Genomic DNA, 25,355 nt, shown 5'->3' with positions numbered 1-25,355 from the left:
CAGGCAGCTGGGAACAAAGGCACAGAGCAACAAGAGGGCAAAGAGACACGGAATCGGGGAGAGCGGCGGGGCAGCCGGGGGTGGGAGCCCGGACACCCGGCCCCGCCCCGGGCCCCGCAGACACCCCGGCCGGGAAGCGACGAGCCCTCCGCCGGCCTTCTCTCCGCCGCCCCGCCCCGCCCCGCCCCCGCCGCGGGCGCCCCCTGGCGGCCCCGGGAGCCGCGCCGAGCCGAGCCGGGCCGGGCCGAGCCGGGCCCGGGCAGGGGACGATGTGGTTCTTCGCGCGGGACCCAGTGCGCGACTTCCCCTACGACTTCGGCGCCGAGGGCGACCGCGGGCGGCCGGCGGGGGCCTGGCAGCTGCACCGGGGCCGCCGCAAGGTGAGGGCCCCCCCGGCGTGACGTGGCCGGGTCCCCCCCCCGCCCATTGCATGTCCTGGAGGAGGGGGCAGGTTGGCAAGGGCCCCTGGCATTAGGGGGGCTTTGCAAACAGCCCCCCCTCTATTGCACACCCTGGGGGGGCAGGTCGGCAAGGGCCCATGGGACCTGGGAGGGGGGGGCTTTGCAAACGCCCCCCTCCCTACGGGGAGCAGATAGGCAAGGGCCTACGGGAACCCGGGGGGTTGAAACATCCCCCTCTCTTGCATGCCCAGGGGGGGCAGGTGGGCAAGGGCTCATGGGAATGTGGGGCGGGGGGGCTTTGCAAACATTCTCCCCTTTATTGCACACCCCAAAGGGGGGTCAGGTTTGCAAGGCCGCATTACAACCCCCCACACACATGGCAGCCCCTCCAGGGCAGGGGGCACCCCCCAGCGAGGGGGTCTGCAGGCCCGTGGCTGAGAGCCCAGGAGGTCCCTGCCCCTGTTCTGAAGCCGAAGCCCCTCCCCATTTGTTCCAGTTAACAGGGGCTTCTACCCCCCCCACCATAGACGCTGCCCCCCGCCCCACCCGTGCGACTGCCAGGCTCTCTGGGGCAATGGGGGCGTGTGCATTTGGGGTTGGGGGTAATTCAGGGCTGGCGAGGAGATCCTGTGCATGTGGCAGGGGAGTCACCCAACTCCACCCTTGCGGCTTCCAGACCCCGCTCCCCAGGAAGGTGAGGTGGAGTCCAGGACCTCTCCTCTGCCCGGGGGTAGAACAGGGGCCTTGCTGGACCAGGCCGCAGGGCAGCTTGGACACACCCCTACCCCCCTAGGGATGGCTTTCTGGACCCCATCAATTAGGTGGGGGGCTTCTTGGGACCAGTAGAGGGGTGTCCCAACCCCTCAGAGCCTGCCTTGGGGGTGGGAAATGGACTGCAAAGTGGCACCTTGCTGTTCCTCCCCAGAAGTGCTCACAGCTGCAACTGCAGCCCCCATTACACAGTGACCGCCCCCCTCCTCCCGGCTGCTGGGGGAGGTAAGATGGTCCTAGCCGGGCCTGGAGAGCCCAAGGATCAGCCCCCTACTCCCTGGTTAGGGCACGGCTCTGCTCTGTGCCTTGGTTTCCCCATTTTACATCACTCCCCCCAAATCTTGGAGGAGCTGAGCAAGACACGCCATGCTGGGCTTGTGTCTTCTGCAGGCCACAGGGGACCCAGTGTCAGTGTTTGTCTATGAGGTGAAACCCAACGCGGATGAGCAGACGCAAGCGGCCAAGTCAGCGTTCAAGCGGCTCAAGACCCTCCGGCATCCCAACATCCTGTCCTACATCGACGGCTTGGAGGTATCGGGCCTGGGGCTGGGGTCAGGGCCGGGGCCAGGGCCGGGGCCAGGGCTGGACTCCCCCGGGGTCCGTGAGCTCGGATCATGGCATGTCTGGGCTCTCCGCCATGGTGGGGGTTTGGAACCGTCTGCAGGGGTCTGTGCCCCTCCTGGCGCTGTGTAGGGGCCCTGATCTCAGGGTGGGGTATTCCAGGGACCCCAGTCTCGGCATGGGGGGTGGTCTCTGTGGCCCCTAGCACATGGAAAGCCCTAGTCTCCATCCCAGCAGGCTGGGTGGGGTGTACAGAGCCCGGTGCGGGTGGGGGGTGCGTCTATAGAGTCGCCTGCCTCTGTCTCACGTCCTGTGGGGCCCTGTGGGCAGACAGAGAAATGCCTGCACGTGGTGACGGAGCCTGTGACGCCCCTGAACATATACCTTCAAGCCAGAGCAGAGGCCGGAGGCATCAGCGAGCTGGAGATCTCCTGGGGGCTGCATCAGATTGTGGTAAGAGAACCCAGGCGTCTGGGGTCCCAGCCCTCCCTGCTCTCACCCCCCAGTTCCCGCTCCTCTCCCAGAGCTGGAGAGGTCCCAGGCGTCCGATCTCCCAGCCTCTCTGCTCTCACCCACTAAACCCCACTCCTTTCTGAGAATTAAGGACAGAACCCCAGGCATCCAGCCTTCCCCCTCACCCCTATTCTCCCCCTACCTTTTTGCTGGACCCCACACTCCCCTCCCTGAGTGGGGAGAGAACCCAGGAGTCCTGGTTCCAGCCCCTTCCATTTCCAGAGCTGGAAAAAGGACCCATTGATTTTTCCCATCGTTCCCTCTCACCCTGTGCTGGCCCCACTCCCCTCCTGGAGTGGAGAGAGAGAACCCAGGCATCTGGGGCTTCCTCCCACCCTCTCCATCTCCCCTGGGAACTGTGGGAGCTCCTGGCTGACCCACCACCGTCTCCCTCCTGGCAGAAGGCGCTGAGCTTCCTGGTGAATGACTGCAGCCTGATCCATGGCAATGTGTGCATGGGGGCCGTCTTCGTGGACCGTGCGGGCGAGTGGAAGCTGGGGGGCCTGGACTACATGCACTCAGCCCAGGGCGAGGGGCCCCCTCCACACCGGACCAGCCCTGACCTGGAGCGCTATGACCCCCCCGAGAGTGCCGACAGCACTAAGGGCACTGGGGAGAAGTGGTGAGTGGGGCTGGGGCTGGGCAGCGTTCGCACATCAGGGCCCCAATCATAGTTTCATAGTTTCATAATGCTTAGGGTCGGAAGGGACCTAAACAGATCAATCGATCCGACCCCCTGCCCTGGGCAGGAATGGGTGCCGCGGTCATATCACCCCAGCCAAATATCTGTCCAGCCTCCTCTTGAAGACCCCCAAGGTAGGAGAGAGTACCACCTCACTTGGGAGCCCATTTGAGAGCCTGGCAGCCCTAACTTTAAAGTAATGTCTCCTGATGTCCAGCCTGAACCTTCTCTCCGACAATTTGTGGCCGTTATTCCTAGTAACCCGGGGTGGTGCCCGGGGGAACAGAGCCTCCCCCATTTCTCGCTGGTTCCCCCTGGTGAGTTTGTAGATGGCCACCAGGTCCCCTCTCAGCCTTCTCTTGTGGAGGCTGAACAGGTTCAGTTCCCGTAGCCTCTCCTCGTAGAGCCTACCCTGCTGCCCCTTGACCATGTGAGTGACCCTCCTCTGGGCCCTCTCAATGCTGGCCACATCCCTCTTGAAGTGCGGCGCCCAGAACTGGACACAGTACTCCAACTGTGGCCTGACCAGTGCCGCGTAGAGGGGAAGGATCACCTCCTTGGACCTGCTCGTGATGCATCTGTGGATGCACGACAAGGTGCGGTTAGCCTTCCTGACCGCTTCCTTGAATTGGCGGCCCATGTTCATCCTGGAGTCAACAATGACTCTAAGATCCCTTTCTGCTACCTTGTTGACAAGAAGGGTGTTTCCCCGGCTATAGGTGTGTTGCTGGTTCCTTCTCCCTAGATCACCTTGCACTTGTCTGCATTGAACTCCATCCTATTCTCATCCGCCCACCTCTGTAACCTGTCCAGATCTAGCTGTATTCTGTCCCTCCCCTCCAGTGTGCCCACCTTGCCCCACAACTTGGTGTTGTCAGCAAATGTGGATAGTGTGCATTCTATACCCACATCCAGATTGCTGTTAAATATGTTGCACATATCCTGGCCTGGAGGGTCTGGACAGCACCTAGTGCCCCCTGATCCCGGCCTGGGGGGGTCTGTCCAGCACCTGGTGCCCTCAATCCCAGCCTGGCAGTTCTATACATCTTCTAGCAGCTCCTAGTGCTGGCCTGGCGTCTCCTGATCCCAGTCTGGGGGAGTCTGTACAGGGCCTGGTGTGGTGTGAGCTATATGGGAGGGCGCTGATGTGGGCCTTTGCCTCCTGCAGGTCAGCTGACATGTGGCGTCTCGGCTGCCTCATCTGGGAGGTGTTCAATGGGCCCCTATCTCGCCCAAGCTGCCTGCGCTCACTGGGCAAGGTAATGAGGTGCCGTGGACCCGGGGCCTCCAGCCTGGAGCATGGGGGATGAGAGCAGGGGGGCTGGGAGCCCAAACACCTGGGTTGTTTCCAGCTCTGGGAGGGGAATGGAGCTGGGGGGTTAGAGTAGGGTGGGCAGGGAGCCCGGACACCTGGGTTCTCTCCAGCTTGGGGAGCGGTGGGAAGGGAGAGTGGGGGCAGTGTTGAAGCTGGGGGTGCCAGCACTTCCCTGTAGTGAAGTCTCCATGAGGGGCCCCTTCCGCCCCACTCTTGAGTGCCAGCCTCTGCTCCCCTCCTTCCAGATCCCGAAGTCCTTGGTGCCGCATTACTGTGAGCTGGTGGGTGCCAACCCTAAGGTACGGCCCAACCCTGCCCGGTTTCTACAGAACTGCCGCGGCTCTGGTGGCTTCATGAGCAACAGCTTTGTGGAGACCAACCTTTTTCTGGAGGAGATCCAGGTAAGTGCTGGGGGGCAGAGCTGCTGCAAGCTTTTCAGAACGGTGTCATGGGTTGGGGGCCCCAATCTGGACCTGGGCTGGGGGCTTTCCCCTCAATACAGGGCTGTCTCTAATCTGACCCAGGGGGTCTGTGCAGTACCTGGCATGGCCCCAGGCTTAGCCTGGGAGTCTGTTCAATGCCTGGTGTGGCCCAGCTCAGCCTGGTGGTTCTGTACAGCACCTGGTGCCCCCCCGGTCTCAGCCTGAGGGGTCTATACAGCGCCCTGACCCTGTTCCTCCTCCCCATCAACAGATCAAAGAGCCCACGGAGCGTCAGATGTTCTTTCAGGACTTGAGCGACCACCTTGACACCTTCCCGGCGGATTTCTGCCGTCACAAGATTCTGCCCCAGCTGCTGACAGCTGTGGAGTTTGGGAGTGCTGGTGCTGTTGTGCTCACCCCACTCTTCAAGGTGAGCCTCTGCCCAGGGTGCAGGGCCCTGACTTCCTCTGTGCCAGAGAAACCAAGGCTATAGAGGAACCTGGACACTAATACCTATATGCCTGCCAGCACGTGGTCTTGAGGAGGAAAGGGGCTGGGGGTCTTGCCTCCCCCAGGCCAGCTGGGTGAATGCTGCAGGCTCTGGGATGCGGGTGCCCCTGCGATGCCCAAGAGCAGGGGGAGCAGCACGGAGGGAAGGCTGCAGGCTTCAAGGAGGGAACCCAGGTATCCAGGCTCCCAGTTCTCCTTACTGTCAATTCCCAGCTTCCACTCCCCTCCCAGAACTGGAGAGAACCCAGGTGTCCAGCCTCCCAGCCCTTCCTGCTTTCACCCCCCAGCCCCCACTCTCCTCCTAGAGGCAGGAGGGAACCCAGGTGCTTGGGCTCCCAGCTTACCCTGCTCTATCCCTGAGCCGGGCATGGAACCAAGGAGTCCTGGCTTGGGGCAGGCCACTGGGTCTCCCTACTCGATGCTCCTGCCCCAACACTGTCCTGTCCCCTGGGCCACAGGTGGGGAAACTCCTGGGAGCTGAGGAGTACCAGCAGAAGATCATCCCCATCATCGTCAAGATGTTCTCATCCCCTGACCGTGCCATGAGGATCCGGCTTCTGCAACAGGTCGGTCGTGGGGGATGCCAGGAGCACCAGTGCATAAACCTGGGCGGGTTGGAGCTGGGAGCCCAGACACCTGGGTTCTCTCTAGCTCTGGGAGGAGCGTGGAGTCAGGGGCAGAGAGCAGTGACATTACCTAGACTTAACCTTTAAATCTGGGCAACCCTGAAGTCAGGGAAGTGGGCTTGGACCAGGCCAGAGAACAGAAACACTTTGAGCCCAGGTAGTTACAATTCAGCTTAAAACAAGGAAAAAGTAGAAACTGGTCCTAAGTCTTGTGCCATCCCAAGGGCAGAGCATCTCCCTGCAGCTGGCTGGGCGTCCAGGAGTCTCGGGTCTGCCATCTTTGGCAGGCAAGGTGGTGGAGGTCCACAGTTCTCCTGTTTGCTTGCTCTTTTATGGGTGGTCCACACCCCTCCTTTCTCTCGGTTGCCTTGGTCTTCTGCTTGTGCCCCTCTCCAGATGTTTTTCTGCCATTCTAGAGGTTTTTCCTGTTTTTCCTGGTTCTTGTCACCCTTGATGTTATATATGCGACTGCTTACGGTGTGCTTTCTCAGGCAGTTCCATGCTCTTGTAGTCCCTTGTTTACTCAGGTTATCTACAGGGGATACTCAGGTCATCGGGTGATACTCAGGTCATACAGGGAATATTCAGGTCACCTATTAGGGGATACTTGGGCAATACTCAGGTCATACAGGGGCTACTCGGGTCATACAGGGGATATGCAGGTCATACCAGGGCTACTTGGGATACTCAGGTCATACAGGGGATATTCAGGTCACCTATAAGAGATACTCAGGTGATACTCCAGTCATCTATAGGTGATACTCAGGTCATGCAAAGGATACTCGGGTTACGTATAGGGGATACTCAGGATACGTAGGTCACCTACAGGGTATACTCGGGTCATATTCGGGTCACCTACAGGGGATACCTACCATTTTCCCCTTCTGTTGTAGAACAGGCTACAGAGCCCAAAACTTTCAGTTTTTGCCATGCCATCTGTCAGCCACCCCCTCTTTGCTGGCCCTCTTAGAGAAGCCATCACCTTCATTTCTAGGCTTGGGTGTGGTAGAGGGTTGAGACCTATCTGACTCGACACCTGGTGGGTTGTAGCCACTCGTGGAGCAAGTGGGAATTCTTGATAGAGTTCTCATTGTCCTCACCCAACCTTGCCCCAGCTTCTGCCATAGCACTGACTGGGATTTTAATATGGTGCATCGCATCTGATGCAGCTGAGCACGGTAACAGACAAAGAAAAGATGAGGAAAAGGAAAACGGATCTTTGTAAAGCTGTGTTACTATTTCTCTAATTTCTCCACAACAACAAAACATGTTGTTCTTTCATGTGTCATTTCCATTGTTTCACAGAGCAAGGTAGCTACAGTACAGCAGAGATAATGATGGGACTCAATAATACAATGATCAGGGGTGCGCAGTAATGTAAATGCGTCCTTGGTTGAAGTCCCAGTGCATTGGTTTGTCCCACTAGGTTTGTGCGGTACTTTCTTTGGTTTGACCACTCTGTTCTTCAAGCACAAAGAGGATGGAGCTGGACTGTTCTCGGTGGGGGCAGGTGACAGAACAAGGAGCAATGGGCTCAAGCTGCAGCAAGGGAAGTTGAGGTTGGATATTATGAAAAACCTTCTGATGAAGAGGGTAGTGAAACACTGGAACAGGTTACCCAGAGCAGTTGGGGACTCTCCACCCGGGTAGGCAAAGCCTTGGCTGGGATGATGTAGTTGGGGCTGGCCCTGCTTGGAGCAGGGGGTTGGACTAGATGTGACCTGAGGTCCCTTCAACTCTCGTTTTCTGTGATTCTTTCTGCTGTATCCACATCCTACAAACCATCGGAACCGCAGCTTTCATCACAAGTATCCGCTGAAATGCTGCTTGGGCTGGTCTTCCAGGTCTGTCGCACAGCACCTGAAATGTAGTTGGCAGTGCGGCTTTCACCCCTCATTCCTTTCCTCTCCAGACTTGTAGCTGGGAAGAGTGAAACCAGCTTGGGTTCTGTGTCAGATCCTGATGTGTTTCCACCTGATATACCTTTGTTTTCAGTTCTGAGAGGCCCCATCCACAGGGGACTGAGGGTGCGACCTTTTTTCTTTAGCCTCCCCACCCCACCCCACAATACGTCACCTGGTCTCCAGTTTCCCAGTCCTGGGGCCTAACTGCTGGGCTGTTTTCTGGATGTTAGCCTTCAGCGCTATAGCCACTTGCCTCTGCATAGTGTCCACTGATTGGAGCCAGTTTTGGAAGGACACAAGTTTGGAGGCTATGTAGGGGCTCCTCTCCTAGCCACCATTGCTCTGGGAGCCGCATCTTTTCTGCTATCGTGGCTTTATGCAGGGTAATTCCATGCACGGCTATGCTTCCTCTCGGCACCACTAACACGAAGGGTCATTTTTAGACCCAGTCTTTCCCCGGTTGATGGATCACCGTTCACAAGGCAGTTTTTATTGTCCTGTTTCTCCTTTCCACTTGCCCTGCACTGCATGATCCGTTTTATCCCAGAAGCCTGACAGACCGGCCGTGTGATTTCTCTGATGAAGTGAGGGCCTCAGTCTGCATTGGTTTCCAGGAGACACCCCCCATACACCTGGCCACTAATATCTGTGCGGTGATGGCAGTTGTGCTGTTACAAGTTGGTAGGGCTTTGATCTGTTTTGGGAAGCGATGCACTACTACCAGATGGTACTTATTTCCCTTTGCTGTCTGAGACATGGGTTCTATGTAGTCTGTAGCTTCCTTCATGGACCACTAATTCTCTATATCCCAGGAGTCTGTGAGCTGCTTTGGTATCGGGGTTCTTTGCTGCATATGGTAGACAGTGATCTGTATAGTCTTTCACTTCCTCCCCCATGAAGTTGCCTGCAGCCTGGCCGGGGCTTTGTCTGCACCTAAATGTCTGTGTTTGTGCAACAAAGCTATCATCTGCACCCGTACCCCTCCGGGTACTGCTCACCCTGGGGTTTCTCCGTCCTGTGTCGTGGCTAAGGCCAGTTCTCATGGCTCTTGCCAAGTCTTCCATCCTTTCCAACATCCTTTCCGGCGTCCACCGTTTTTTCATCAGCTGACTTCATACCTCTTTCTTGTCCTACTGGGGGCTGGTCCAAAGCAGCTCTCATTACCCAGTCTGAGTCAGAAAATATCGCCATCTGTTCATCTATTGGGGTATTCCTGAATGCTTTAAAGCTTTCTTCTTTGAAGCTGTCTGCATTGAATGCAGGGTACACTTCCCTTTTCCCGCTTCCTCTGTGTCGTAGTCATAGGGAAGCAGGGCTAGAAGGGACCTCCAGAGGTCATATCTAGTCCAACCCCCTGCCTGAGGCAGGATCAGCCCTGTCCAAACCATCCCATACGCAGCCTGTAATCTAAACGCGACATAAGAGGTGTTAATATTAACTGTGGCATATCCTGTATGGGGAAACCCATTTTTATAACAGCTGGATTCATCTACAAATGGAACAACCTAGGGTCCTTCCTCTGCTTTGGTGAGGGTCAAGTTCCCTCTAAATGGAGGATGCTTCTCTGGCTTTGTTTCAGGCAGTAGGTATTCATGTTTGTCTCCCTCTATGAGTAGGCTGTATGGGGCTGGAGATAAGCTGGCTTGGCTCTTTGCACTGGCTTTTTTATTTCCTGGTGCTGAGGTCCATTTTGCTAACCTTGGCTTGGATACGTGCCTTCGTTAGCTTTTCCAGATAGTACACAAGAATTGCCCTTGACTGGGTCAGACCCCAGGTCTGTCTTGTCCAGTCTCCTGTGTGCGGCAGTGGGTGGAGGCTGAAAGGGAGAGTGAACTGGGTCGAAGCAGGGTTTTTCCCTCTGTTTCTCTCTCACTTCAGCCTCTGACATTTAAGGTCCAGGAAGTTTGTTCTGTTGGTAAGATATTGTATTTAGTGGGTGGGAGACAGAAAATAGAGCACATGGCACCTGTGTCTACCAGCATTCGTTGCCTGGTCCTTGCTGGGAAATCAGACGCTGACGGTCGGTCGCTCCCATTCATCATGAACCAAGGGTGCCAAAAAGAGAGGCGACTGTGGCACATAGCACTTTTACTGGCCCAGGCTTCCTGCTTTTCTTGTAGGTGGGAGTGCTGGGATTTTCTGCCTGACTTTCATGAAGAGCTAGTCTCCGCAGTAACTCCGTGTCTGGTAACCCATCAATATCCTCCTTCTTCTCGTACTTGATTAGTCTCCGCCAAAGCTCGGCTCTCCGTGAGTTGGACTTTCTTCTTCCCACAAGAGTGAGGTCTGTCCTTTTGGCCTTTGCTGGGGCCTCGCATCAATGCCAGCTCCATTTTGCCTTCTCCTCCCTCCAGCTGGGGAATGCCTGGCTTTGAAACTCAAACCTTCACTTAGGTTTCTTCCCAGTTCCCTCATAGCCTGGCATGTGGTCATCCTGCAAAAACTCTGAGGAATGGAGCTAGTCTTGTCACAAGGAGGTCCTTAAACTGGGGTCTGTCTCAGTCTGGAGGGTTTCCTAAAGGCAGTTCTGTTAATTGGTATAGCATTTTTTTCCAGGCAGTGTCAGTGTCTGGATGCTGTCCTGGATTCTGCTTTTCTTTGTGAAACAGAACCACGGGGTGCACCTCGGGAAAGAAGACCTGAAGTACTCACTGCCTTCCTCACATCTCTAGGGTCCATACACCAACCTAACTACACATCCTCAGGCAGCGCTATGAAGTCATCTGGCACCATGCACTCTCTAATCACGTGAGCTAGGTCCCCTGTGGGGTACCCACTCTGTCCCTCGGGCAGCCTTTGAGCCTGTGCCAACCATTGGATGGTGGTTTCTTTATTTAGACATGCCAATCTTTTCCTTACCACCATCATTGCCCCAATCCCTATTGCAATGCCCTTAGAAATGCCTAGTTTTAACTCCAGCTCCCGAATCTGCTGGCAGCACGTGGCATGATCCAGGCCGGAGGTCTCCCGGGACTCTTAGTACAGCCTGGAGAGCTCCCTGGGTGTCCTGCGCCTTCTGTCTCCAGCCACTGACCTCCTCACAGAGCTGATCCCTGCTCATTTGCTTGTGACTAAGCTCGTTTTCTAATCTGGCGATTTCCACAGCGCTCTTCAATGCAGTGCCTTGTACCTCATTGACCTGACCCTGCAAGGTCTCTGCTTTTCCCTGCAGCTCCTTCTTATCATCCTCCAGCTTCTGATTTGCATTTAAAGCATCCTCCAACGGGCTTGTAAGCTCCCTGTACACCAGAAACAACCCTTGCAGTGCTGCTGTCTACTTCACCTTCCTGGGCTTTTTGGCTTTGGCTTTTTCCCTGACACCACCCAGTTTGTCTGCTGTACACACAGTTGCGAGTAGGCGTCCGGGCTCCCACACCGAAGGGATGCATTTCTATAGCACAAAGTTCTTGAATTTGCGGGTTACGTCTTTTCCTGCTGTGTCTGCCTTGGGGAGGAATAAATGTCTCAATCCGAGCTCTTTAAGTCCAGGCGACTTGGGAATGCCAAATCTGTTGGCCCAAGTTTAATGTTCCAGTCCTTCAGTGCTGGAGGCTGCAAGTGAGAGAGGACCAGGGTGAAAAACCCTGGTCACTCTGTTGCCCACAATTAATGTTTAAATCTGAGTGGTGCAGTATTTCAACTCGGGAATGTGAAAAACTTAGCTCTTTCTTTTATATATAAGCTGCCCACCCAAGCTCCGTGCTACGGCTGCCCCCCTGGGCGCAGGCTCCACGCTGCCACCAGCCTCATGCTCCATGGTCCTGCACAGCTGCAGCTCAGCCCCCGCCGCTTCCCGACCTGCTGCCTGGAGCCAGCAGAAGATGGGGAAGTGGAGCAGGTCCTCGGGCTGCGGCAGCAGAAGCCCTGCACGGAGGCAGCATGCTGCCCAGGCTGTGCCCTTCAGCCCACAGGGGTGGGAGCAAGGTACAGTAGGATGTGTTTGGGGCTGCATGTACATGTGGATGCCTCGCTCCCACCCTCATGAGCGGAAGGGCTGGACAGGATGCAGTTCGTTGTGGGGTGCTGTGGGCCGGATGAAAGTGCTTGGTGGGCCATATTTTGCCCACTCTGGCACATTGGCGATGAGTAGGGGATGCATGTGGGTGCGTTCGCACCCTCTGAGATTGGCCATGCACCCCCTGGAAGCACCAGCTGCAAAACCGGAAGTACCACTGGAAGGACACTTCTGGTTTTGCCTCTGGGGGACCCCCTCCCACTTCCTCCCTGTTGGCAGTCTGGTCCCCCCCCAGACTCGGGAGGCCCTAGTCGCCCATTCCCAGGCATATGCTTACATATGGTCCCCCTGCCTGACCACCTTCTTGCACTTCTGGCAGCCTGCAGAGAGCTCGTGCAAAACTGCAAAGTCCGCAGGTTTCTCCATTAAATGAGAAATCCACATTTGTCTCCAGTAAAAGGTAAAATCTACAGCTTTCTCCCTTTTTCCAAGGGAAACAGAAAACCCGGATCCCTGGTGCTTAGTCTACATACCCATGGCTGTAACCAGAATCTTTTTATTCATGGTGCTCCGTTTTGCTGACACAGTGGTCACCGTGACCTGACTCATGGTTGTTGTGTGTCTCATGCAGCCGTCCAGCTACAACACCCAGGAGTTTTTCCTCCTGTTCGACAATTGGTTTTAGAGCCCCAGAAAACTTCAGTTTTTCTCTGCCATCCGTTAGCAGTAGGCCATCAGTGTAAATGAACACAAGGAAGTTTTTAAATGCTGGAGATTGCAAATGGGAGAGGAACGGGGGGAAAAACCCTGCTCAGACCCAGTCACTCTCCCTTCCAGCCTCTGTTCTCAGCTGCTGGAGGACATGGGAGACCGGGCCAGATGGACTATGCTCTGACCCAGTCCAGGGCAGCTCTTGTGGTGTTTCTCAGGCATCTGGGATTTGCTGCTGCCACGTGGGGCTGGGAAGGAACTTGCCCCCTTCCTGTTGCTACATGTGTCAGGGTTTTCTTCCCCCTTCTTCAGCGGGGCTGGGTGTCATCTGCAGCCAGGCTGGGGGCTGTGCCCAGGGTGTGCCAGTGCTTCTGCTGGGGTTCAACCTGGAGGCTTCTGGCTAGAGGGTGTTGCCCCCTGCTCACGGTCACCCCAGTGTCTGCCTTGGAGGCTAGGAGTCAGCCCTGTGGGGGTTCCCTTCCTCTGCAGTGGGGGCAATGCCTCTGTCTTGGATGCATTGAAGCTCCCTTGGCAGCAGCTGGGCACTGCAGCCCTTGTCCTCTGGTGTCACCTGGTTGGGGGCTCTGGGTGGCCTGTGGGTGCTTGGAACAGGTTAGGACATGTCCCGGCTAGTTTGGACAGGGCTGATCCTGCCTCAAGCAGGGGGCTGGGCTAGATGTGAGCTCTGGGGTCCCAGCCAGCCCAGCTGCTCTGTGGGGTCCCTCCTTGGCTGTCCCTGGCAGCCACCCTGGATTCCAGCAGCTCACCCGTGCCCGTGCATGGCCTTGCAGATGGAGAACTTCATCCAGTACTTGACGGAGCCTGTGGTCAACACCCAGATCTTCCCCCATGTGATGCATGGCTTCCTGGACACCAACCCCGCCATCCGCGAGCAGACAGTCAAGGTAGGTACCGGCCAGCCCCACAAGGGAAACTAGGGGGGCCTGGCATTGCTGCCCAGGTGCCCTGTCCTGCTTCCAGCATCATTCCCTAGCTGGACCTGCCCCCAGCCCCAATGACCAGGCCCCTCCTGCGTATCCTCCCTGCAGTCAATGCTGCTGCTGGCACCGAAGCTGAGTGAGAGCAACCTGAACGTGGAACTGATGAAGCACTTTGCCCGGCTGCAGGCCCGTGATGAACAGGGCCCCATCCGCTGCAACACCACCGTGTGCCTGGGCAAGATCGGGCCCTACCTTAGCGCCTCTGTGAGTACCAGGGGGTGCCAGGGGGTAGGAACAGCTCCGGCTGCCCTGCGTGCGTGCGTGTGTGTGTGCACGCGTGTGTGTAAAACAAGGAAGACCACATCCCTCGGGACACTGGAAAGCTCCAGCTTTTGGCTGAAGCCAAGGACTTCTAGGAACCAATTGGTGCCTGGCCCTGCTGAGTGCAAGCTGGGGGAGCTACATGGGTCAGGGTTGACCCCATGGACATGTCAAGCGCAGGCCTTAGGGCTGGATTTCAGCCCCTGGGAACTGGCTGCAGGGAGCACAGGGGCCCCAGAATGATGTGGCCAGACTCCGGGGGATGATAGTCCCTCATGTACATACAGCGCCTGGCACAGGAGGGCTCCCAGCTGCCACCTGACCCCACCTCATCCTCCTCCCCCATCCTCCTTTCCAGACCAGGCAGAGAATCTTGATCTCTGCCTTCAGCCGAGCCACCAAGGACCCGTTCGCCCCTTCCCGGGCTGCGGGTGTCCTGGGCTTTGCTGCCACGCACAACTTCTACTCGCTGTCTGACTGCGCCTTCAAAATCCTGCCTGTTCTCTGCACCCTGACCGTTGACCCCGAGAAGACCGTCCGGGACCAGGTGAGTGGGTCCTGGCATGCCCAGCGAGGAATGCTTCTGGGTGTTGGGCTGCCCTAGGGGTGGATGGTACCAGTCACATTTGGAGCAGAAGAATCCTAGAGCAGTGGGGTTGGAAGGGACCTGTGGGGGGGTCACATTGAGGCCAAGCCTGCCTGAGACAGGGTCAGCCCTGTCCAAAGCGTCCCAGGCAAACCCGTCGTCCAGCCTTAGCACAACTACACGGTCACCCCAGCATAACTCCAGGCATCACCCCTGACCCCCACCACAGGGAAAGCGGGGGAGGGGCCACAGCCTGCTGGTGCAAAGGGTGTTAATAGATGCTTGAGATGTAATGGAGGCCATGCCCCTGCTACAGAGGAAGGCAACCCCCCCTGCAGTCCATACCAAACTGGCTAGGGGGGAAATCCCTTCCTGACCCCAAATGCAGCATTGGTCTGAGCCCAAACAGGGGCAAGAGCCTCTAGCCAGGACCCTCAAGGGTTGAATCCCAGCAGGAGCATTGGCACAGCCCAGTCACCACCCCCAGCCTGGCTGCAGCCAGCACCCAGTGCCCCTGAGAATAAGAATGACCATGTCCTGGGTCTGTCTTGCCCAGTCTCCCATGTCTCTCAGTGTCTGGAGGAGTGGAGGCTGGGAGGGAGAGTGACTGGGTCTGGGCAGGGTTTTCCCCCCCTGTTCCTCTCCCATGTGCAGCCTCCAGCACTGAGGGGCCAGGCTGAGGAAGGCTTAGAGGAAACCCAAACCCTGATTTTGCACTTGAGCCAATGGGCAGCTAAATTGGCAGATGAACATCAGTGTGTCTCAGCATCCAGTGATGGAGCTGGGCACACATGGCATGAAAGCTGCCTGCAGTATTCTGTCTCCAGAAAGAGACCTGGGAGCCACCATGGGCAGCTGGTTATAGACATCGGCTCAGGGCTCTGTCGCCATCACCAAGGCAAACACCAGGTTGGGGACAGTGAAGAGGGGAACTGTGAGCACAGCAGAAAGGATTATGGTGCCCCTTTCTGCATCCCTGGTGCATCCACATCTGGAACACTGTCCAGCACTGGTCCCAGTACATCCAAAAGGCTGTGGAAGAACCAGAGAAGGGCAGCAATGCTGACTGGTGGTCTGGGGCAAGCGGGTGGTCTTCCCTGGGAGGAGAGACTGAGGAGGCCAGGCCTGGTCACTGTAGAAGAGAGAGGCTTGGGAGGGAAAAATAAACATTTATAAAACATTCACTGGGGAAGAGAAAGTAATTTGGGGTTTATTATTGACTGTCTCATCAGACAAGAACAAGGGTCACAGTGGGATGAGCAGGCTGTCAGGTTAAAACCAACACGAGGAAGTTATTTTCTACTCAGCCTGGAATTAAGTCCTGGGGCTTGTTGCCCCCAGACATGGGGGGAAAACTGGGAGTTCAGCCCAATTCCCCAAGGGACTGGAAACGTCCTTGGAGGAAAGGGGCATCCATAGCTATGAAGCATGGCAGTGAGGGGCACGGCCTCTGCAGCAGATCATCCTGGACCCTCAGTGCTGGAGGCTGCACATGGGAGAGGAACAGGGGGAAAACTCTGCTCAGCTGCGGTCAGTCTCCCTCCCAGGCTCCACTCTGCCGCTGGTGGACTGAGCCAGATGGACCGAGGCTCTGCTCCAGGACATGGCAGGTCTTATGGAGAGTCAGTGAGCTCTCTAGCTGGATGCCATTGGTGATACTGTACTCCTCCTCCTAATGACCTTGTTAGCTGTAATCAAGAGACCACTTGTAATCAAGCTGTAATCAAGAGACGGTGTCTTGCTGATGAAGCCTGTTCAGGGGTTTGTGGCTCACAAACACTAGACAGCATGCTCTGTTCACACCTGGCGCTAGCCAGGGTGATCCACTGAACGTGGCACCAGCATCAAATACAGCCCCTAGCTCAGGGTCAAGTGCTTGCAGGCCCCTAGTATACCTTGTGGTTATGGTAGCCACCTCCTAGTCCTCCCCAAATACCTCTAGGTTTCAGTGTGGCAGGTTCGGGTGTTATGTCTCGTGGTTGTGATGGGGTTGACTGTGGTTCCTCCAGCAAGTTAGACATTGTATCTGCATGGGACGGTTTGGACAGGGCTGACCAAACCAGAGGGGACCTTGGGCGGTCTCTTCCAGCCTGATTTCTCCGTCTCGTCTGTGACAGCTCACGGCCAGGTCTCACCAGACATTCAGACCTTCTCACCAGACAGGGCAGCCTATTGATCAGGTTGCTCCGGTCCTGGGTCTGGTGTCTTGTTCCCATCTTATTGCCTGGTTTCCAACCGTTGGCCTTCTGAGATGTCTAGAACGGGGGCTGGGAGCCCAGATGCCTGGGTTCTCTCCAGCTCAGGGAGGGGAGTGGGGACTGGCAGAGCTAGAGCCACCTGTGTGCTTAGTGCTGTCTTGTCCAGCATGATGGTGGGGGGCTGGGGCTGAGCCCTAGATCCTGGATGGGGCCGGGGGGTCTGTGCAGCTCCTGGCCGTAGGCAGGGCTTGGCCTTCTCAGAGCAGTGCATGGTAACCCGCTACCTCCCGCCCCCCATGCAGACATTCAAGGCCATTCGCAGCTTCATGATCAAGCTGGAGGCCGTTTCCGAGGACCCGTCTCAGCTCGCAGAGCTCGGTGAGGGTTCCAGGCACTGGGCAGAGGGTGTGGGGGCAGGTCTCTGGCCCCTGCAGCTCAGGGCAGGCTCATCGCCTTTCTCTGCTGGTTTCCTCTGCAGAGAAGGACGTGCACGCAGCTTCTACCAGCCCTGGGATTGGGGCCGCCGTGAGCTGGGCCGGCTGGGCCGTCACAGGCGTCTCCTCCCTCACCTCCAAGCTTATCCGGACCAATGCCGGGACCCCAGTGGAACAGGCAGAGGCACCCGCAGGGGGTGCCGTTCCAGAGCCCCCCAAACCTGGTCAGTCAAGGGTCAGGGCTCGCAGCTGTGCCTTCACAATGGAAATAGATAGAGGAACTCTAGGGGCTTCCTCTGGTCCCTGCCTAGGCTGACTTCTCTCCCATTGTCCTGCAGAAGCTGAGAGTGTCCCTGCCCCAGCAATGTCGCCTGCCTCGCCCAGCCACTGGGAAGAGCCCAGAGAGGAAGAGGAGAGCTCAGTGGACAGATGGGATGATGAAGACTGGGGCAGCCTGGAGGTGAGGGGCCAGGCTCCTGGCAGTGGCAGGGGCTGGGAGGGGCACTGAGCCCTCACCGCCTGGGAGTAAGACACCAGGCCTGGGACAGCGGTGGATGCCAACAGCATTCTTCATTCTTCCTTGTAGCAGGAGACGGAGCAAAGCAGGGGCCAGAGCAGCCCTGATGCCTGGAATACCCCTGGCTGGGTGGAGGCAGCCACGGTGCCCAAAACTTCTGGAGCCAGGCGGGTAAGGCAGCAGCTCCCTGCTGGGACAGTCAGACCTGGTCCCTGCCTGGGCAGACAGCCAGCTTATCCTGGGGAAACCTGGTCCGGTTTTGTACCCGAGGGGTGGAGCAGGCAGACAAGTGCCTGCCCTAGGGGGGAGCAGGGCCTGACTGGTGCATCTGGGTGTTGGAGAGTTCAACTGGGAGACCCCCTCCCCCCGTTTGAGTCAGGCCAGGGTAAAGGGGGGTTCCCCCAGCCCCCAAGTCTGCAGAGCCCCAAGAGAAATCATCTAGCCTCTCCCACCCTGGTCCAGCCACAAAAGGGACCTGTCAGATGTGGCTGGTGGCCTTGACCTTGCACCATTTCCCTTACGCCTTCCAGGCCATCAGCTCGTCCAGGAGGCCAGACGCCGATTGGACCAGCTCTGGCTGGGAAGCCAATGCAGCCTGGAGCCGGGAGAAGGGCCCCCAGGCCCCCAGCTCCCTGGGGGAAGACGGCTGGGATGTGGAGGGGGATTTTGGCACCCCAAAGTCTGCTCCTACACCCTCTGCCCCACCTGCGGGGACCCGGCTGGCCAGCGAGTATGACTGGGGTAGCACAACCGCCACTGAGACACCCGACCCCTTCTTCTCTATTGCCTCAACCCAGAAGCCGACAGCTGATGGCCAGGTAATGAGGTAGTGGTGGAGGGGGTTTAACAGGGTGGGAGCTGTGAGTTGAGGCTCCCCGTGCAGTGCTGTGGGGTAGCTCAGCCCCACAGAGGGACTTGGACCCCCCTGGCTGTGCACAGCTAGGCAGGGCCAGGCCTGGGAGGCTTCCCGCCGGATCAGCTCCCTTCTCTCCCACCCTTTCTGGGCACCCCCTGTACCCGGGCTTGGGGTGAGGAGCCCAGAGGCCTGAGCTGTCTCCAGCTCTGGTGGGGGAGTGTGGGCGGGGAGGATAAGAGCAGGGGCGCTGGGAGCCCAGATGCCTGGGTTCCCTCCAGCTCTGGGAGGGCAGCAGGCATGAGAGCAGGGGGGGGTCTCTGCACTTTGCGCTGCCCGGGGAGGGGAATGGAGTGAACTCAACCCTGCGTTGCCCTTGCAGAAAAGCACCGACACGTGGGGCTCGGACGCTGGTGGGGACTGGGGCACTGAGGACGCCTGGGAGTCTCTGGACGCCGATCACGGTGAGTAGCTGCCGCTGCAGACCTCCGAGGACTCCATACTCCCGACCCTCCCCCTGCCCAACCCATCTGCCTCTCCCCTTCCTCCCCTCCCAGGGCTCAGCAAGGCCGAGCTGGCCCGGAAGAAGCGCGAGGAGCGGAAGAAGGAGCTGGAGGCCAAGCGGGCTGAGAAGAAGGCAGCACGGGGGCCCATGAAGCTGGGAGCCAGGAAACTGGACTGATGGGGGACCCTCTCCCTTTGCTCCCTGGGGTCTTCCTCCACAGCTTCTACATCTGCTCCTAAAGTCTCCGTGTGTCCAGCCAGGGAGCCCTGCGTGAGCACAGCTGCCGGGACGCCTCAGGGTGAATGAAGGTTTCTCCGCTCGCTCTCAGCCCCTTCCCCAACATGTTTCCTGGTTGGGGTTTGGGGGGGTGTCTTTGGCCTGGGGCTGCCTGGTCAGAGCGGGGGGTATTTATTCTGCCCAGGCCGGGGGTCAGGGAGGGGCTGCTTTGCCTTCTCCACCTGCCCTGACAGTTCTTCTTGTACATAAGGGGAATAAACGGCCTGTGTCTGAGGATGTGTCCTGGGCACGGAGAGTGGGGTGCGGGGCTCCCACCAATGCTCGCACTACCCTCCCCTGCCTGTATATCCCAGCATGCCATGGTCTGGCCTTCGATGGTCCAGATGTGGTGGGTGGAGTGGGTGCACCCCCAGGCTGCGGTCTCGGCTTGGAGGCCCATTCCTGGCCCTTGTCACGGCAGTGCTCCTCAGCTCCAAACTCCTGTGATTAATTATCTTGCCTGTGGCATCCCCGCCCCCCCTTCACCCTTTCCCACCTCCTGCTCTTCAGCCCTCTGGGCTGGTCCTTGGGGCTGTTGAACCTGCGTCCCTTGAGCCTGGGACTGAGACAGAATCATTCGCACCCACCCCCTTTCCCCCCCACAACAGCCCGTGAGCAGTAGAGCTCCAGGGTCAGGGTAGAGGGCCTGCGGTAAGTGCCCAGGGCAAAGGGAAGCGATGGCTGGCAGGTGCATAGAAGTGTTGGCCTTAGGAAGGCGAGGCAGCCCCTGGGTGCTGCTTACCCGGGGGCAGGCTTACCCCGGGGACACAACAGGCTTCTGGTGGGCTTGGAGGTCTGGGGCTGAGCCAGAGGGAGCCGTGCCCTCGAGCAGAGGGGCTCAGTCCCTGACCTGTGGCCCGTGGGGTCTATGGCGCAGGTGCTCACATGGCACGTGGAGGCATTCTTGTATTGCAAGTCAATAATAAATCCCTGTCCACTTTCCCTTTGCCATTCACCATCCTGGGTGCCCAAACCCACACTGCAGGTGTCCAGGCAGAAGGCGAGAGACCCAGACCCACAGGCAACAGGCCCCACGTGACACCCAGGTATCCCAGGCGGTGGCTGGCAGCGGGTCAGGGGCTGAGTGTCACCGGGCTGAATTTGCTGCTTGTGCGGGTGGGGTGTTTTCTACCCACAACCCACCCCAGAGCCAGCTGCATTGGCACAGGGAGGGCACAGCACATGGGGCAAGACAGATTGACAGCTTGACTCAGTCTGTGGCAGTGCTGATGTCTGTAGGGGGGGGCATGGCTCTTCCAGCACCCTCCCACCCCATCACAGTCAGCCCTGGGGCTCCCCTCACACCCCAGCCACCAGCCCTCTTGGTCCCGCCTCCTGCGGGCAGGCCTCGCTCCAGCCCGCTGCTTGACCCCGCTACAGGCTCCGGCCCTCGTGCCATTTCCCCGAGGGCCTCTGCACTTCCCCCTGCCGTTCCCCACGCCGGGGTCGGGGTCTGCACCCAGCGGCTTCAGCAGCAAGTCCCCGGCTGCTCCCACGGCGCTTCCCGGCCCGGGGGCAGGAGGAGGAGGAGCTGGGGCGTTTTCTTCCCCTGCAGCGCGCGCCCCGCAGGCGGCCACCACCCACGGCCAGCGCCGCCCGCGGGTGCCAGGGGCAGCGGCTGCGGCCTCTGGACAGACCAGCTGGCCGGATCCAAGCGGAGGCACCGGATTCAAGTAGCCCCCCCTGCCCGGCGGGAGACCCCGGTATGCCTGACCCCCCCCCCCGCCGCCTCGGGGCTGCACGAGGCCCCTGCTTGTCCCCGCGGTTGGAGGCGGCTCCAGGTCGGACTGGAGCAGCGGTCCGCGGGCTGCGCTCCCCGCCGGGGGTATCATGATCCCGGATGTGACGACAACTGCCGTGCCGGTGGGACTTCAGGGCGTGGCACTTCGACGGCGCTCGAGCAGGGGCGGGGTCGCAGCTGCGGGTTGGTTGTTTGGGAGGGAGGGGCGGGGCGGGGCGGGGCCAGAGGCGGAAGAGGAAGCGGCGGCGGCAGCAGAGTGGGCTGGGGCAGCGGGGGCTTCCCACGCTGCCGGGGCGGTTGACCCCCCCACACACACACACACACACACACCCCCGATAGCCCCGCCCCTAGGGTAGGCCCCACCCCTGGGGAAGACCAGCCCCCCCTTTGCCCCCTAGCACAAGCCACGCCCCTACTTCCGTATCTCCCCAGGGACCCCGCCCCCTAGCACAGACCACACCCACCCCCTTGCCAAGGCAGGCCACGCCCCCTGGGACAGACAGCCCCTCCCCTCATTGGACCCCCCCTTCCCCTAGCCCCCTCCATGTAGAGGAAGACCCCCCAAGACTCAGGGACCCCCCCCTCCCCCGAGGGACGGGGGTGACCCCCCCCAGGGATCCCCCAAAAGAGGGGCAGCCATGGCGGGGGTGTGGGGGCAGAGCCCGGCCTGGGAGCGCTGGCTGCCGCGGGGGCTGACGCTGGCCCTGGCGGGCGCGGCGGGCCTGGGGGCGCTGTCCCAGCTGGCGCGGGGCGTGGCGGGCCCCCCCGCCTGGCACCTGCCCCCCCTGCTGTTCCTGCTGGCCAACACGGCCGCCAACGCGGGGCTCTTCGTGGCCACCAGTCCCAGCACGCGGGGCGTGGTGCTGGCCGGCGCCGTGGGGCAGGGCTGGGCGTGAGTACGGGGCCGTGGGGGTGGGGGTAGGGGTGGACCCCGCCCCGCGCCGCCCCCGCATGACCCCGTCCCCGCCGCCCCCAGGTTCTGCTACAGCTGCGAGGCGCCCGTGCCCCCGCGCGGCCGGCACTGCCCCAGCTGCCGCGTGTGCGTGCTGGGCCGCGACCACCACTGCACGCTGCTGGGCCAGTGCGTGGGCCACCGCAACCGGCGCTACTTCCTGGCGCTGCTGCTCCACGGCGCCGCCGCGCTGCTCTACTGCAGCCTGCTGCACGCCCACCTGCTGCTGGGCGCCCTGCGCCAGGGCCCACCGCTGCGCGCCGCCGCGCTCCTGCTGGCACCCTGGCTGCTGCTGCTCTCCGGTAAGGCCCTGCGCCCCGTGGAGGGGTGGGGGGTGCCCTGGGCACTGGGACACCCCAGAGCCAGCTGCGCCCCGGCCTGAAGTCCCCATGTAACAGCCACCAATGTGCTCCGCTCCAGAACTAGCTGCATTCCAGCCTTAAGTCCCCATATATAACCACCCCCAGAGTGCTTCACCCCAGAGCCAACCGCATCCTGGCCTCAAGTCCCCATATAACAACCCCGGTGTGCTCCACCCCAGAGCCAGCCTCATCCCAGCACCGGGTCTGCACACAGCAGCCTGAGCTCAGCCTGCCTCGCCCCAGAGCCAGCTGCATCGTGGCCCCAAATCCCCATGTAACAACCCCTGACTGACGTGCTCTACGCCAGAGCCAAGCGCATCCCAGGACCAAGTCTCCACGTCGCAGCCTGAGCTCACCCTGCCTCCCCCCAGAGCCAGGCGCATCCTGGCCCAAAGTCCCTGTATAACAGCCCCAAACATGCCCCACCCCAGAGCTGGCTGCATCCGTTCTACTCAGCCGCCAACACATCGCACCCTAGAGCCAGCTGCATTGCAGCCCCATGTCCCCAGGGCCCAAGGCCCCACCCCAGAGGCAGCCACATCTCTGCTCTACTCAGCCACTGAAACCCTCCGCCCCAGAGCTGGCTGCATCCCAGTGCCCAGCTTTGTACTCCCAGTCCCTGCCACACCCCAGAGTTGGCTGCATGTGGCAGAGCCCACCCCAGAGCCAGCTGCATTTCAGTCCCATGTTGCCAGTGCCCAAGGCTCCACGCATTGCAGCCAGGAGCCTGATCGCTCCAGCCGCGACACCCCTCCCCGCCCCCCCAAGCCGCGGTGTTACCTGCCTGTCCCCCAGCGCTGCCTCTCTCCAGGCCAGAGCAGCCTGTCGTCCTGCGCCCAGGCTGTGGCGGCTGACGCCTGCGTGGTCGGGTTCCTGCTGTGCGCCGGGTTCCTGCTCTTCCACGTGCTGCTGCTGCTCCGGGGCCAGACCACGGGCGAGTGGTTCGCCGGGACCAGGAGCCACGACCAGGGCTGGCGCCAGAACCTGCGGGAGGCGCTGGGCCCGTGCTGGGGCCTGGCCCTGCTCTGCCCCCTGCTCGCCTCCCCCCTGCCCGGCGACGGGGTCGTCCACGAGCGCCGCCCGGCCCCCGGCTGCTGAGGGGACTTGGGCTCCTGCCCCCTGCTTTCACCTCCGCTGCCCTGCGGGAGCTGGAGACAACCCAGGTGCCTGGGCTCCCGGTCCCCCCCAAACAGCTCACCTGTCGGGCGTTGGCAGGAGCTGTGGTTGAGCTGCTTTGGAGCCCCCCAAACCCCAATAAAGGCCGCGGGGTGGCTGAGCTGGACACGCGGCCTCGCTGTGTGATGTTGGGGTAGGGGGGACGTGGAGCAGCCGTGGTGTGAAGAAAGAACCCAGGGGTCTGGGCCCCCAGCCCCCCTGCCCTCACCCCTGGCCCCCTGCCTTCGCCCCCAGCCCCACCACCCTCCAGAGACCCCAGACGGCCGGACCCCAGGCACAGCCCAGTCGCCAGGCGGGAGGGAGTCCTCTGTAGCCCTTTATTGTCGGGTCGTCCTGGCACCCGGGGCCTTCAGTGGCGCAGGAAGTCCTGCTCGGCCGTCTGCGGGGGACAGAGACCCGAGTCAGCCTGGCCCTGGGGGCCCACCAGCCCTGCCCCCCCCACTCCCAGCCCTCACCTCGAAGAAGGTGTCGACGATGTGGTCGGACGTGGCTGCCCGGGACCGGAGCTCCTGCTGCAGCCGCTCGACCTGGGCCAGGCGCCGGAGGTGACCCAGGAGCAGCTGCTTCTGCCTGCGGAGACGGGGGACGGCAGGTTAGGACTGGAAAGCCCAGGCGTCCAGGCGCTCGGAGCTGGGGGGAACCTCGGGGGCCGGAGGAGGCCTCACCTCTCGCTGCCCTCCAGCCGCTCCACCAGCTGCGCCAGCCGCTTGTCGTCCTCAGCCAGGCCTGGGTCCAGGACTGTGGGGCCACGACACCCATGGGACCTCTGGCATAACCCCAGCAGGGGACTGAGACCCAGCCACCAACCCCCAGCTCTGCCCGCCCAGACGAGGGGGGGGGAAGCAACTTCCCTGTGGGGCCCGGGTCCGAGACACTCTCCTGGAGCTGCAGCCGCTGCTGGAAGGAGGGGGCGCGGGTGGGAGGGGAGATATGTGGCCTGAGCAAGGGGCTGGAGCCCAACTCTGCCCCAGGCCTGGAGGGGACCCAAGCATCCAGGCCCCCCACTCCCCTCCCAGAGAGCCCAGGTATGGGGGGGGGCTCACCGTCCTCTTCTTCAGCTCCTGCCGCCGAATCAGCGACATCTGGAAGTTGTCAACCAGGACGGCGATGACGAGGCTGGGGGGGGGGGGGGGGGAGGCAGAGGGGACAGGTCCCCAATCTGGGCCTGATCCTGGGGCTCCAGCTGGGGTGGATCAGCACCACCAGAGAATCCAGGCTGCAGGGGGGTCGAGGGCTGCAGACTCACTTGAGGAAGGTGAAGTACTCGATGAGGATGTAGGCCATGAGGAAGATGATGATGTAGGAGGCACCTGCGGGGGGAAGTGAGCGGGGTCAGCCATGGGGGAACCCAGCGTCTGGGTCCCTGACCTCGCCACACCCCTGCTGCAGCAGGCTGGGCTCCCCTGCCTGAGCTGGGGGAGCACCCAGGCATCCGGCCCCCCGCGGACCTTGCTGGGCGCTGTCGCGGTAGATGAAGCTCCAGTCGTCCAGCGTGAGGAGCTGGAAGAGGGTGAAGACAGTGTCCAGCAGGTGCCCGAAGCGCTCGGGGTCCGAGCGCGCGAACAGGTCACGCAGCAGCACGGAGAAGATGACTGGGGGGAGGGTCAAGGCAACCAGGCGGGCCAGGACCCCCCCCTCCCCCCCAGCCCAGCACAGCCCCGGACCCCCGCTCCAGCCCCTCGCGCGGATACAGAGGCAGGTGAACATGAGCAGCAGGATGGCGCCGATGGAGCGACCCGAGAGTGCGAAGGTCCCGGCCAGCTCCTGCAGGCTCTCCAGCCCCCTGCACGGACACAGGGATGGATGCAGTGACCCCCAGCCCCCCAGGACCCTCACCCCAGGGACTGTGGGGTCAACATGGCGGGGGCAGAAGGGGTCTGGGGTCAGCTGGGAGGTCAGGGAAAGGGGGGGGTTAGTGTTATGGGTCAGAGGTCAGCCTGAGTGGGTCAGGCAGGAGGCCAAGGGTCAGCATGCATGGGTGGGGGGGTGGGGGCAGTCAGTGTGAAGGGTCGGCCAAGACTTTGGAAAACTGGGCTCAGCTAGGGCAGGGGTCAGCTGGGGGGGGGGGGGGTCACATCACACTGACCTCTGGATGAAGTGTCAGCCAGGTCAGTGGGAGGGG

The 25,355-nt window shown here is 60.5% G+C and overlaps 3 protein-coding genes across 6 annotated transcripts; 2 read left to right on the top strand and 1 right to left on the bottom strand.

Annotated features, from left to right (window-relative positions):
- The first annotated feature begins 201 nt into the window (after positions 1-201).
- On the top strand, positions 202-19,944 carry SCYL1 (SCY1 like pseudokinase 1). 4 transcript variants are annotated; one of them, XM_059718421.1, is made up of 18 exons: positions 203-380; positions 1,563-1,703; positions 2,064-2,186; positions 2,648-2,868; positions 4,097-4,187; positions 4,489-4,644; positions 4,937-5,095; positions 5,634-5,741; positions 13,163-13,276; positions 13,421-13,576; positions 13,992-14,180; positions 16,720-16,795; positions 16,896-17,075; positions 17,190-17,311; positions 17,441-17,539; positions 17,899-18,186; positions 18,604-18,685; positions 18,779-19,944. In XM_059718421.1, the coding sequence occupies exons 1-18, from the start codon at positions 270-272 to the stop codon at positions 18,901-18,903; spliced, it is 2,541 nt and encodes an 846-aa protein (XP_059574404.1). In that variant the 5' UTR covers positions 203-269; the 3' UTR covers positions 18,904-19,944. The 4 variants fall into 4 exon arrangements, with proteins under 4 accessions (XP_059574406.1, XP_059574404.1, XP_059574403.1 ...); XM_059718420.1 differs by having other exon boundaries at positions 17,438-17,539; XM_059718423.1 differs by lacking the exons at positions 16,720-16,795; positions 16,896-17,075 and having other exon boundaries at positions 202-380.
- Positions 19,945-20,958: 1,014 nt separating this feature from the next.
- ZDHHC24 (zinc finger DHHC-type containing 24) lies at positions 20,959-23,339 on the top strand. The gene is made up of 3 exons (XM_059718534.1): positions 20,959-21,635; positions 21,720-21,997; positions 22,869-23,339. The coding sequence occupies exons 1-3, from the start codon at positions 21,382-21,384 to the stop codon at positions 23,153-23,155; spliced, it is 819 nt and encodes a 272-aa protein (XP_059574517.1). The 5' UTR covers positions 20,959-21,381; the 3' UTR covers positions 23,156-23,339.
- LOC109282858 (voltage-dependent T-type calcium channel subunit alpha-1I) lies at positions 23,183-25,305 on the bottom strand. Its single transcript, XM_059719024.1, has 8 exons — positions 24,925-25,305; positions 24,682-24,825; positions 24,480-24,543; positions 24,277-24,349; positions 23,899-24,130; positions 23,689-23,803; positions 23,488-23,612; positions 23,183-23,196 (listed from the first exon to the last, which is right to left on the bottom strand). The coding sequence occupies exons 1-8, from the start codon at positions 24,938-24,940 to the stop codon at positions 23,183-23,185; spliced, it is 783 nt and encodes a 260-aa protein (XP_059575007.1). The 5' UTR covers positions 24,941-25,305.
- Between the last annotated feature and the right edge of the window lie 50 nt (positions 25,306-25,355).

Source organism: Alligator mississippiensis, chromosome 15 (genome assembly GCF_030867095.1).
Source record: "Alligator mississippiensis isolate rAllMis1 chromosome 15, rAllMis1, whole genome shotgun sequence".
In the NCBI taxonomy this organism is placed as follows: Eukaryota; Metazoa; Chordata; order Crocodylia; family Alligatoridae; genus Alligator; species Alligator mississippiensis.
This window is presented reverse-complemented; position numbering and strand designations above follow the sequence as displayed.